The 13,632-nt window shown below is 48.1% G+C and overlaps 1 protein-coding gene across 1 annotated transcript in view; it reads left to right on the forward strand.

Annotated features, from left to right (window-relative positions):
- Positions 1-256: 256 nt before the first annotated feature.
- The window catches only part of Ano2 (anoctamin 2), a 322,617-nt gene continuing 309,241 nt past the window's right edge, over positions 257-13,632 (forward strand). Inside the window, exon 1 of the mRNA XM_021164190.2 lies at positions 257-577. Coding sequence (XP_021019849.1) covers positions 311-577 — 267 coding nt within the window. The 5' untranslated portion in view covers positions 257-310. The remainder of the gene's footprint in view (positions 578-13,632) is intronic.

Here is a 13,632-nt window from a genome sequence, read left to right on the forward strand (position 1 = left end):
TGTGTCTCTCTTGTGTATGTATTGGATACCAGAGGTGTGTGTGTATGTGTGTGTGTGTGTACTGATGCCCAGACTGCACCCATGGATGGCGGGCTAAAAGTGACAGGTGGGNTTAGGCTGCTGATCCATCCACTGGATAGGCGGGGCCTCTGAGAAACTTGCTTCCTAGTCTCTCCCAGAGCATCAAAACATCCTCTCTGTTTCTTCCTCTCCTTATTCTGACTTCACCTGTGTTACTTTCTCTGGCCAGGTCATCAATAACTACCTGGATGCCAATGAGCCCCCGTCCTCGGAAGCCCGTCTGAGCCGCATGCACTTTCATGACAACCAGAGGAAAGTCGACTATGTACTTGCATACCACTACCGGAAACGAGGTGCACACCTGGGTCACGGCTCCCCTGGACACTCGCTGGCTGTTATCTCCAATGGGGAGACAGGCAAGGAGCGCCATGGAGGGGGCCCTGGTGATGTTGAACTTGGGCCACTGGATGCTCTGGAAGAGGAAAGGAGGGAGCAGCGAGATGAATTTGAGCACAACCTGATGGCGGCTGGGCTGGAGCTNGAGAAGGACTTGGAGGTGAGGCTGGCCAGGCTACAGGTCTCAGGGTGGGATGGGCCCTGGTGGTTGGCANAGCTTTGACTTTGCTCCTTTTGTGTAAAGCAGATACTTTTGCCCAGGGCCTTGCAGCAGAGTTTTGGTAATGNGATAACTTTGGCCAAGTGGTTCCATGCCACCGTGGGATGGTGGTNGTATGCCTTGCCCATGCCTGATCATGCACACACCCGAAGCTCCTAACAGTCTGGTTAGAGACTCAAGGCAAGACATGGCTCCCTGAAGGTCTATGGCTTCCTCCAGAGTGGTTTCCTTGCATGAAGACCCGGTTTTCAAGACCTGTTGAACTTGGACCTAAGTTTCTTTGTGGGGATATAGGAATCCCCTTCAGTAAGGGCTGGGCATGCTCAGAGCACCTTGAGAAATCTGTAATGAGACACTTTAGGGAACTGAATGGGACATCATTGAACATATTTTATATATCTGTAAGGTGTGTGTGTGTGTGTGTATTTGTGTGTGTGGTACATGTGTATGTATGTGTATACATATCTGTATTTCACCCTCGGTAAGTAGGCTAAAGCAATCCATGGAAATCTACTTACTCATCCATGCACCCATCCTCTCTCCCACCTATCCTCCCACCCATCCTCCCACCCACCCATGCACTTGCCTATCTATAGTACTTTAATCTTTTCAAATTATCCTGGCCTTACTATTTCTTCCAAACTGTCTATCTCTAATCTTCTCTCCTCCTTCAAAACTGTATTCCAGGCTAGCCACCGGCCTAACCATAGTCCTGGGTTGATCAGCCTGGCCTCAGGGCATGTCTGATAGCAGCGTCTTCTCTCCCAGGAGCTCCTGCTCAGACAGACCCATATCCTCACACCAACTCTCTGCTCCTTCCCCCTTCCCTGGCCAGCTCCACTACAATGCCACGGAGCCTTTCCTTTCCATCCCTGGCCCCTGCTCTTCTTTTCTTGATCTACTTAGCTTAGCACCGCTCCCTACAGCAATGTGGTAGGGTTGTCTCTTATCTGTGCCCCACCAGCTCCATGAGGGTTGGGGCTTTGTTTCATTTTCTGCTACCTTCCCAGAACCTGGGATAGAATGTGTATCACAATAGGTGTCTTATAAATATCAGTTGTGTAAATGACTGGCCTCTTAGAGGAAACTTAAGGTCTTTATTTGAAAATCAATAGCCTCCTCACTGGACTCTGGTGTTACATGTCCCACCTTTACGTGGGGAAATGAAAACACATAGCGCAGTATCTGGTATACACGAGGTGCTCAATGAGCACTTACTGTATTTTTTTTAAACTTTTTTTTCATGCACTATGTTTTTCCCACTCACTCTCCTATCTCCTCCCAGGTTCTCCCCACCTCCTTACCCATCCAATTTTATATATCCTCCTCAAAAAGTAACCACCNCCAACAATCAAACAGGAATAAAAACAAACAAAAGACCAGTAAGATAAAAAGAAAGCAGCAACAACAATAACAGAAACAAAAAATTCACAAAATAGCCAAGGAGTTTATTTTGTGTTGGCTACCTACTCCTGGGTATGAGGCCTGCCCTGGAGTGTAGCTGATATGCCCAGTGATACTTCATTGTAGAATATGAATTTTCCCTTTGGCAGTGAACATTAGTTGCAAATGGCTTCTTGGTTAGGAGTGGGACCCAGGACCACTTTCCCCTCTCTATGCTGGGATTCCATAGAACCTGCACAGGCTCTCTGATGCTGCCATAGTCTGTGAGTTTACATGGGCACGAATCCTGTCGTAGCTGCAAGACACTGTTTCTTGGGATTCATCCCTCACCTCTTANGATCTTTCAAATAGATCTCTGGGCTTTGAGGGGAGGGGCTTGATGAAGACTTCACATTTAGGCCTGAGCTGTTTACAAAGAGCATCATGCTGGAAGTTGGAGGGCATTCTCATCCGAAAACTAATCTGTAAGAGTAACATTAATGCTGGCTTCACACTGGGAGGGGCTCACAAAGGTTATTCATTCCTTTTCTGTCCTCAGGTGGGGTACCTCTGGTACATGGCTCGTCCAGACCCTTTGGCACGAGGCCTTCCTCGTCACCTAGTAACCTGTTGAGTCACTTTGGGTCCCATTACTGTGAGCTACTGATTTCTGCTGTTTGAAACCCAAAGCTCATTTGGTCCTTTCACTAGGAGTCAGCTGAGCAGANATCTTCAAGATCATGGCTATACAAGGAGATCTGGGTGCTTGCAGTCCACACAGTTGTCTCCAGATGTCAGGGAGTGGACTTGATTGGGAAACAGTACAGGCCACACTCAGGAGGGGGCACCCAGAAGGCTGGTTGACTAGGTGTGTTTCCCTCTCATGCATTTTCTACTAACTTGGGACCTTAAAGTCAGAGTTTCCTTGCGTGTAAACAGGAATAGTAGTATACCCTTCCCAGGGTTGGTAAAACGACAGAGCGAGACAGGCAAGTGAAGTACCCCGAACAGCACGCTACCGCTGCTATTATTATTCAGAACTTCCACATATAACAAACAACATATAGATGCTTTGTTAAAGTTGAATTTCAGATCAACAATGAGTAGCTTTGTAGAAAATTTTTGTTTTAAATATCTAGCTCAAACATGCCCCGCATGTTATCAGGGATAATGTATTCAACATTGATCTGTAGCCCAGAGGGAGCTGAGAGTGGCTGNCCTTAGANGAGGATGGAGACCTTGTCCTGCAAAGTTGTCTCTGTTGTACAACCACCGAAGGCTCTCCCTCCAGCCCCCTCTGGCTGTAAGGTTCGCTGAGTGTTCCTCCTTCCTCACGGCTCAGCCTCCCTGAACCCCTTCTGCCCTCCCANCCCTGGCGCCATCATGACAGACTCTCCTGTGGGATTCCTTCTCTCTGACCCGACCGGTGTTGGGAAAGTTAGCTGCCCTCCGCACCCAAGACACACTGCTATCATTATCATCATTTGCAAACACTCCCCTGTCCTTCACTGCCTACTCTCTCCATAGGCAGTCGTTCTAGTACAGCATGCTTCTGGGAAATGCTGTGTGCAATTTTGTGTGTTTTTTTCCATCTTAAAAATAGACTATTATTTAGAACTGTTTTATAGTTACAGGAAAATTGGAAGTGGTACACAGAGCTCTTATGTCCTACCCTGTGCCTGGCTTCCCCTGTTATTACCATCTTATTAATGTGGCATTCTTGTTACAATTAATGAACCAACATTGACACATTATTATTAACTAAAACCCCATGCTCTATTCAGATTCGTTTCTAACTGCTGTCCTTTATTCTAGACTCCCCTTCTGGGCTATAACATTGTGTTTCATCATCCTATCTCTAGGCTCCTTTTGATGCTGACATTTTTTGAGGGGGGGGGCTGTGCTCACTTTCAATTCACTTAAAATGCACTTTTGGTAGTTTACTCTGCATCTTACTTTACTATTTCCGTGCTGGAGTCTTCAGACCCATCATGTTCTACATATATAGCTCACCCTTTATTTCTAAAGGGTCATTTACGGCCCCCACAGTTGACCTTATCATTCCCTTCATAGCAAGGGACACTTAAGTTACCTCTCATTGTGGGCTACCTCAGCAAGACCGAGGGTGAACTGTCAACCCATGCAGGGCCAGCATTTGCTTCCTAGTCTGCTATTTTTTTTTTTTTTCTGACAGAAAAAGGTTTCTGTCAGATACCCATTAAAGTTATTCACTTGGAAAAGAAGCTGTGTCCACCAGGCTCTGAGTACGGCAGAATTCATTTCCCACTCTTTCCTAAGCAGGATGATCTTGCTGTGCACTCCCCAGCTGGTGCTTCCTCTTCCTTTTCCTCCTCATCTTCCTCTTCCTCCTCCCCATCCTCCTCCTCCTCATCTTCCTCCTCCTCCTCTTCTTCTTCTTCCTCCTCCTTCTCCCCTTCCTCTTCCTCCCCTCCCCCTCTTCCTTCTTGTTTTGAGTGTAGATTTATTGCATTGTCTTGTCCACACTCATCCTTTGAAGGCAATTGAGAATATTATCAGAGGTGTGAGAGTTAGCCTATTATGCTTTCTTCCGCTTGGCCAGCTGACAATAATTCAAGTTCGAACCACCCCCAGGGTGGCTCCCAGAGGTACTTGTATCCTTATTACCAATTCATATAACTGAGGACCACTTCTTCAGATATGGAAATCTCTCCTAAATGGAAGGCCAATTGCTGCTGTCTAGGAGTGTGCTCAGCCAGAACTAACATTCCTCTAGTTGTTGTAGGAGTGTGAAATAAGTTGAATCAGGCCTCTGTGGAAGTGCTAGGAGGTCCCATATATCCACACTTGCCTTCCAAACCTCCTGGATTGGATTGAAGAGTCAACAGGGCAAAATGGAGGCTAAGACGATGCTGCGACCAGAGGTGTTTGGGGAGGGGAGTTCCAGAGCCATGAGAGACGTGTAATGTAGGCAGAGGCCGGGAGAGTATTTTGACACTTTGAGGTAGAATTTATTGCATCTTGCAGGCCCTGAAATCTCAAAGCCCATGCAAGTATATCTTTGAAGCAGAAGTGGGGGAGAAGGTATCTGTATGGAGGCCAGGCTGTCCTGCATTGTCAGCTTTCCTAGAGTCTGGACACTGGAGAACTGATAGCTTCTGCTGACACTCTCATGCCTGGTTTCCCTTCTGGAGCAGCTCTGAGAACTGTGTCTGGCAGTGTCAGCCACAGAGTGGGCAATGTGCTGACTGGGAGGCCCTGGAAACTCCAGCATCCTTCAAGGGGTTAATCTCTTTTCTCCCTAACTTAGCATCAGGTGAGACCCAGGAAAGGACTAAATCTTTCTCTGTGACTGAGAGGAGCCCATCTCCTGACTGTGGGCCTGGGCATCTGACAGTGGATCCNGAGTGACTACATTTTACGTATGGCAAGGAACATATGGGATGCGTGCCATCATAACCTCTCAATAGGGNCNATTGGAGATAGGAGTGAAAGCCCAGATTGCAATGTCTTTAGGTTTTTAAGGAATGCCTTTAGGTTCTTGACTTTCCCTTTTTACCTCTTTTTTTTTTTTTTTTTTTTTTTGGACTGAATGGTTGAAACAGTGTTCCTTGGGAAGGACTTGGGTGACTTTGGGAAACTCCTGTGGTACAACAAAAACATGCTTCTGTTCTGATTGGGCACTCAGTCTTCACAAACGTCCAGTAGATGGGGGCTTTGCTCATTAGGCATCTACAGAGATCTGCAGGGGCCAGGAATTGAGTTCTTGAAAGTGAAGTTGGAGCGCTGTGCCCCTCCTTTCTATCAGGGGTATGCATTGATAGTTGCAGAGTAATGAGCCCCAGGATCTGGGCCTCTTGATCTCCAGAAAACGAAGCTACCCGGGTCACCATTTCTCCCTCTGTGCTGTAGCTGCAGGCTTCCGGGTGAGGCTGGCTGCTGCTCTCCTTGCTTTTCCAGAGCCTGTGCCAAGCCAGCTTCTCCTTTTAGGGTTCCAGATCTTTCTTTGGCTTTTTTTTCCTCTGGGAGAAGCTGGGGCTTTAAATACTGAAAAATCTTGCTGCTTGGTTTCCTAGGGTGACAGTGTCCCACAGAATTTTTCTGGTAGCTATGGCACAGGCATACACTGAGCAGGCAGCTGGTACTGGAACAGGGTCTTCAGAGCATGAGTGATTCTGTTAGGAAATGAGTCTGTTGCCTCCTTGGGACAAGGTGGAGTGGGCCTGGCCAGGGCAAGGAAGTACTGACATGGGTTTTGATGATGTGCATTTCCTGTCCTGTAGCGTGACTTCTGTGCTCTCAGGAGTGTGAGCATCTCTCCTGCAAGAGCATGTGTTCCTCATTCCCACTCCAGAGTAGCACATTGGAGCCTTGGGCTTCTCTCTTCCCTCTTTCCTACCCTGAGGGATCTTTAGGGACACAACAAGATAGCCCTGGGGCCATACAGCTTAGAGCAGAGCCAAAGAAGGGTGGGGTGGGATCAGATCTCAGTGGGCAGGCCTGAAGTGAAGACCCAGGGGGAAAGCAAGGAGGGAGGTGAAGCCCCACCCCCACCCCAATCCAGGTATCTATTTCCTTATGATAAAAAATTGAACAAAAATGGGCACTCAGTCTTCCCATCTTGTGCTCACCCAAGCAGCCTCATCGAGGTAGACAGAACAGCGATTGTTCTTTCCCATGGACCTGGGACCATGGAGTACCTCGCCTAGTTGGTTGCTTCCAGGTCTCCCAATCCGTGCTCCTCCCTTGGGAAGTGTTTGGATCCTCACTGTCCTGGCCATGAAGACAATGCATTGTCAGGATTTGAAGGAGCAGTGGGTCTTGGGAGAGCAGACAGAAGGATCTGCAGGAGCTCTTTCAGCCAAGAGGCATGTCTGGTGCTCTCTTGGAACCCTCAAAGGCACTGGAAAGAAACTTCCAGGCTCAGACTTGTCATATCGGTTCTATAATCCCAATGGGCACAAAGCACTCTCATCCTTGTGAAGGGCTCCAGCCCTGGGGCACCCAATTTTCTAGCTGTGTGTTTTGCTTGTTTTCTGTTACCACATGCTATTCTGGAGGAAATGGGATCATAGAGCATTACAGTTGTGAAGATTTAGGGTGACTTCTAAATTAGAGTCACATTAGAGAGTAGGAACTGTGTCGTCCAGGAGAGGATGTGGCTTGCAGCTCACTACACTAGCTAATGCCATAGTCAAACGAACTGAGCACCGACAATGTGTGCAAGCATGGAAGGCAAGAGGGCAAGCTTCCACTATGTTCTGTCTGTTTTCCTGGAAGCTGAGCTATTATCTTCCCATGAGTCTGGAGTCCTGCTGGTACTCCAGGGGTGATGGCAGTAGGGGTTCAAAGATGGCGTCCGGATAATGGGGCTATGCTGGCTGTCCACACATCATTCTAGTTGTCTGCAGTCATTTCCCAAGCCCTGTGGTGAAGAGAGAGTTGTGCAACAATTGGTCTCTTCCCTACTAATCATTCCTTCTGTGGCATGCTGGGTGTATTGGGAATCTGAGAGACATGCTGTGAAAGATGTCCCCTTTCTGTCACTTGAGAGTTGAGTCATTTGTCTGTCTGAGGCTGCTTACGCTTGTCTCTCCTATTGCTCTGTCTTGCTTCTCAACCTGTGACATTTCTGAAGGCCCTTCTGAGCACTGGGTCCTGGGCTGGGTGACACAGAGGCTAAAGAGACTCAGTCCCTGCTTTCAAGGTAAGATAGACTTGAGGAGAGAATCACACAGAAGCTCAGCTTAAGGAAATGTGGAGAGAGTCTCAGGAGAACGGTGTGGAAATTCTTAACCCTGCTTTAAAGCTTCCCAGCTAAGCCACCTTCCCTGTCCCAGATGATGGGGTCCAGGCAGATGTGAGTGGCTTATGNTCCCCTGTTATCACCTGCCCCTCCCCCAACCCCAGGGAGGGTTCACCTGATGTGTGCCAATATGCTGGTGCACATGTTCAGACTCCAGTTGCTTTTATTGCCACTCTGACAGAAAGCCTAATATAAACAGCTTAAAGGATGGAAGGTTAATTTGGTTGCTGATCTCAGGCATTCCTTCCACAATCACCTGGCTCCATGTACTTGGGAAGGGCATCATGGCGGTGGGAGCCTGCATCAGAGTGTTCTCACACGGCAGATAGGAAGCAGAGGAAAGGGCAAGCCGACACTGGGCTGGCTTTCTCTTCTTCGTCCCTTTGTTACGTCTGGGCCCCAGGCCTGTGGGAANGTGCCTGGGTGTATCTCCCCACTCAGTTAACCTTCTCTAGGAATCCCATCATAGACACCCACAGATGTACCTCACCAATCTCCTAGGTGATTCTAAATGCAGCTAACTTAACAGCAAAGATTAACCACCAGAGAGAGTTTATCTGAAGTGGGTGTTGTTCACAGCAGAACTAGTCAAACTCCATCGACAGAGGGGGAGTGCTTTGNGAGGGTGCTCAGTCCTTCTGTCCTTTCTGTGCAAGGAGANCCTTCTTGCCACNCCTGCTCTGCTATACCTGATGACCTCAGGGGCCATCAGGGAGCAGTAATAGTTTTCTGGTCTTGTAGATTTTGTGAGTCTACTCACAACTCTAGCTCAGGGTTAGAATCTAGAAACTCAGATGGCAGGAAACCAACCAAGCCACTTAACTGAAAGTTAGGATTCNCTACAAATAAAGTTATTTCTGTGTTTCTGTGACTTTGTCACTCACAGGGATGACCATAGGTTGCGTCACAGATTGGTCATGGTAGAAATCTTCAAAAACATTTACATTCTGCTCTGTGTAAATTTTTGAATTATGACATATTTTTGGTATGTTGCTAGGCCTTATTTAAAGTATGAATATAGAAGTGAGTAGGTTACTAATTTCACAAATTTAGTTACACTTTAAAAATGTGTGCGTGTGTGTACATGTTCCTGTGTGTGCAGGTATGCAAGCATGTGTGTATTTGTGCACATATGTGCCTGTGGAGGCCAGCTTTGGGTGTTGGTCCTTTATCTTTTGAGACAGTGTCTCTCACTAGGACCAGGGGCTCATCAAGCAGGTTGGGNTGGCTGGCCAGTGAGTTCCAAGCATCCTTTTGCCTCTGTCTCCCCTGTGCTAGGATTCCAGGTAGGAACTGATGCATCCTTTTCATGGGTGCTGAGGACCTGAACTTAGGTCGTCATGCTCAGTATCTTACTGACCTTAATCTCAGTCCCTGATGATACTTGAAACCTTCTGTCTATAAACTCAGTCTTATCATCCTTATTGTACACTTCTAAACATTCCAAGGATGGGGTCCATGCATTTCACTGGTGTGTCTTGTATTTCCTGTCTCAAAACAGTTGAGAAACCCTTAAACTCCTTCTCCAAACCTATATAGCTACCAGGAGCCTTGCCTTCCTGGTGTGAAGGGAGACCAGCTGGGGATATTTGCAACTTCTGTCAGGGGACTGACAGGCATAGAGAGGTCCCAGGGAATCTTGTCCCATTCATTTTGGGACCTGGAATTAGTCACTAGAGCAGCCGCTGTGCTTTGGAGGCAGGTGGTCAGTGCCTGTGGTCTGTCTCAGCCCAGGAAGGGAGTGAGCAGAAGGCTGGAACCCCTTCTTGGGTCCTGCTCTCTCCTCCCTGCTGTTCTCTGGAGCTGACACATCCTGTGGGACAGGAGAGGGTTAGGCATAAATCATGGCTCCCCAAATTACGACTCTGACAATGATGGCTTTGTCTAGCTTGGATTGAGGTAGCCCNCACTGCAATAACAATTGATGGGCTGGGGATGTAGGTCAGTGAGGAGTGCTTGCCTAGCGTGTCCCACCCCACGAGCTGGAGGCTAGGACCACAGAAAAGGTTCCCAGTTGAAGTAAAACTTGAGAATGTGTTCCCAGTTCACCGAGCAACTGCAGGATGCAGTAACTTTCTCGGTTCTGATTCATTCTTGTGTATCTTCTGTTCAATCTTCGGAGGCTGTNCGCCTTCTTTCTGTAGAGGTGAGCAGAAAAGTAGAGAAATATGCACAGAAAGTCACAGAGTTGGCCTGCTATATTTCATTCACAACCTAATCTGGGTGGGGCCTTTTCCTTGTTGCATGCACCATGGGCTACCTACACAGCTATTCTGAGTTTAGGTTGGGATTAAACATTCAGGGAGTTTAAAGACTTTTGCAAAGGGGTTTTCAAAACCAACTGAGTCCTGTGAGTCTCTAATGTCTCTTCCTGGTCTACCATCCCCAAACCTACAATATCCAACCAGGTATTGGGTTTGATAGGCTGGCTCTTGCTTTGGGTATATGGATTGGTAAGTTTGTGTGGAGTGGTGGCCCTTCTCCAAAGGAGACAATACATTTGCTTGTGGGCTGGTCACCAATAAAGGCCATGGCTAACCTCATGTATTCCCAGCCTTCCTTGGTCCATAGATGATGAGAAAAAAAGGACCCAAGCTGAAGATTACAGTGGGAATAAAGGCAGGGGCAGCCAGCGGGACTGTTTGCTGAGTTAGCATTACCAGTAAAGACAGGTGCATCCTGGAAACCTGCGATGGTTAGTGTTTTGCCAACTTTACCCAAGCCAGAGTTATCTAGTTAGGTGGAATCTCAGTTGAGTGCTTGCTTCTACGGGATTGGCTAGTAGGCAAATCTGTGGGGACGTTTTCTTATATTTTTGGTTGTGAGTCTAGCTTTTAATGGCTAATCTCTCTTCCCAGCCTAGACCAGGGGTATTTTCTTGATTAATGATGACTGTGGGATGGCCCAGCCTACTGTGGGCAGTGCCAGCTCTGGACAGNTGATCCTGGGTTGTATAAGGAAGGTGGATGAGCAAGGCAGAGGGAGCAGTCCAGTGGACAGTGTTCCTCTATGACCTCTGCCTTCAGCTCCCTGCCTTGAGCTCCTGGCCTGAATTCCTTTAATGACAGAAAGTGATATGGAAATGCAAGCCAAATAAACCCTTTCCTGCCCAAGTTGCCTTTGGTCATGATATTTAATCACAGACTAGACTCCATCTTTAGTCCTCTGCCCAGAGCTTTAACCTAACCAGAAGCTCAGCTGAAATTAAAGGGTTTGTGAATCTGTTAAGATTCAAGGGATGGACTTTGTGGCTTTGGGTTCTTAGGGAACCCTGGGTTCACTGTGATATCTACAGAATGTGAACCCAGTTTAGGGGGCATTGTTGGCTTGGGTGGGGCCTCATCTGCTGCTTTCCACTGTATAATGGGGCTGTTAGACCCTTTAGGGATTGGAGTCTGAGCCTGGACTAGGTGTTCATGGTATTCTGTCTGCCACACTGAGTTTCTGTTTAGGAACTGATGAGGTCATGTTCATGAGTCTCAGTGCTCTTCCAGCCTGGGGTCTGGCACCTAACTCACCCACAGCTATGGGAGGCCTGGTTTTCCNTGGGGAGGGCTGATGCTTTTTGCAGAATTTTGGGACTAGCCAATCAGGAGGGAAGGAATGTGATAGACTGAGCTGCTGTGTTCTCACCTCTGTCAGGTGCAAACACAGGAACCCCTAAAGGTTTCAGGGTAGAAGCCCTGNGCCCCTTGGAGTTTGCNTGGTTCTGATGTTGGTTTCCTGTGCACACCACCCATGTGTGAATACAGTGTTGTGTGCATTGNTATTCTCAGGATGTATCGTGGAGGTGGGAAGATATGTCTAGAGTGACCTGGGCTGTAGCCTGCAAGCATGGACTGTCTGCCAAACGATTAGAAAATCAAGAGGTGACTTGTGTCCTCTTCCCCAGCAGCATGCCACCCTGGGATGAGATCTGGATACAGAGTGAAGGGCTTGCTTCCCTGATGTGCATCTTTGTGCAAGTTCTTGGCCACACTCACTCTGTCTCGGATTTGTGATCTGTCACTTACAACTCCCCAGGGCAAAAGCTTCATGATTTGTAACGTATAATAAGACAAGTTGGCTTTCCCAGTGTGTTGGGGTTCCTACTGGTGCCATGACACACCATGGCCAAAACTTGGAGAGAAAAATGTTTATCTTGCTTACACTATCACATTGCAGCTCATGGTTGAAGGAAGTCAGGACAGGAACTCAAGCAGGGCAGGAACTGGAGACAGAAGCCGATGCAGAGGCTGTGGAAGAGGGCTGCTTATTGTCTTGCTCCCCATGGCTTGCTCAGCCTATTTTCTTATACAACTCAGGACCTCCAGACCAGGACCGGTACCACCTANTGTGAGCTGGGCTCTCCTGTGTCAGTTATCAATGAAGAAAATGCACCACAGACCTGTGCACAGGCCAGTCCAGTGGAGGTATTTTATCAGTTGAGGTTGTCCTTTCTAAAATGGCTCTAACTGGTATCAAGTTGACNTAAAACTAGTCGGTANACCCACCTTGCTCTCGTTTGCACTTTNATCTCCTTGTCTGTTTCCAACCCAAAGAGTTAACGTGAGCTTCTTTCTAATATCCAGTATTAAAAAAAATAGTTTTTAACTTTTATTTTTATTCTGTGTGTATGGGTGTTTTTGCCTGCATGTATGCATGTCTGTGTAGCATGCATATGCAGTACCCTCAGTGACCAGAAGAGGGCATTGGGTGCCTTGGCATTGGAGTTACAGGTGCTTGGGAGCAGTCATGTTTGTGCTGGGAATCAAATCTGGGTCTCCTAGAAGACTGACTCGTGATTTTAACTACTGAGCCTTCTCCCCTGCCCCTCTTCTCATCTTCTGAAGGAATGCACTCATCTGATGGGAGGTGTTCAGGAGAACTGTGGGCTATATTGACTCAGTGGTTGTGTAACCTTTTGCCTACCCTATGAGTAGAAGGGGAAGGGTGGCCCTGGCTCCCAATCTGGAGTACTGGTTATTTAGAAGGGCCCAGGAGTGGAGAACAGATGTTCCATCCTTGGCTTCCTCTTTCTGCAGACTGTTTCTCTTCCTTCAATTGTAGGTGGGAGGTGGTGGGCAGGCAGCAGCTGGGCTCTACCTTAAGCTACCTAGGGGCTACACTTAGGGCCAGGCTCAGTCTGCATCAGACTATTCCTGAGAGGGGTTTATGGGTCTGGAGCCAGAAGGCTGGGGTGACATGCGGTTAGGGTTCCTGGAAGGCAAGGCTAGAGTGGCCCTAAGATGGGGANAGTGCTCGGGCTGTGGAGGCTTGGAATCCTGTAGCATCTGGATTCTGTCCCTGTGAGAGTGCAGCCACACAGAGGACAGTGTGACATGCCAGCACATGGGAGCAGGACTGAGCTGAGGCTGTCCCTAGCTACTCTGCTTATTCCTGCCTCTGGGTACCAGGAGGGTTGAGGTAGAGTCAGAAGGTGTTTCTCCTAGGCAAGCTCTGCTTTCCTTGTCAGTGGCCCTCCTTTCCCTTCAAGCACTGTTAGACCCTTGCTTGGATTGGCCCCAACAGTCTCGATTTTCTGCAGCCACTCTTCTGGAAAACAAAACAGAAACAACCCCCCCCCAAAAAAAAAACCCCAAAAACCAAAACCCAAAACAAACCAAAAAGGGATCAAAGCTGCAGCGGCAGGTGGGGCAGAATGCTGGAAACCACATCACACTGCCTCTTTGGCAGTAGCCCTGGCCCCAGCTGGGACTGCCCCCTCCTTCCTTTACCCTAGGATTCTTAAGCTGCTTACTCCCAGAGCCTAATGTGTGTCAGCTATGTGATGTGTGGGATGGAGCACCTCTGTGCAGAGGCCTCCCAGACCCTGAGAGGTGGAGCA

Source organism: Mus caroli, chromosome 6 (genome assembly GCF_900094665.2).
Source record: "Mus caroli chromosome 6, CAROLI_EIJ_v1.1, whole genome shotgun sequence".
Taxonomy (NCBI): domain Eukaryota; kingdom Metazoa; phylum Chordata; class Mammalia; order Rodentia; family Muridae; genus Mus; species Mus caroli.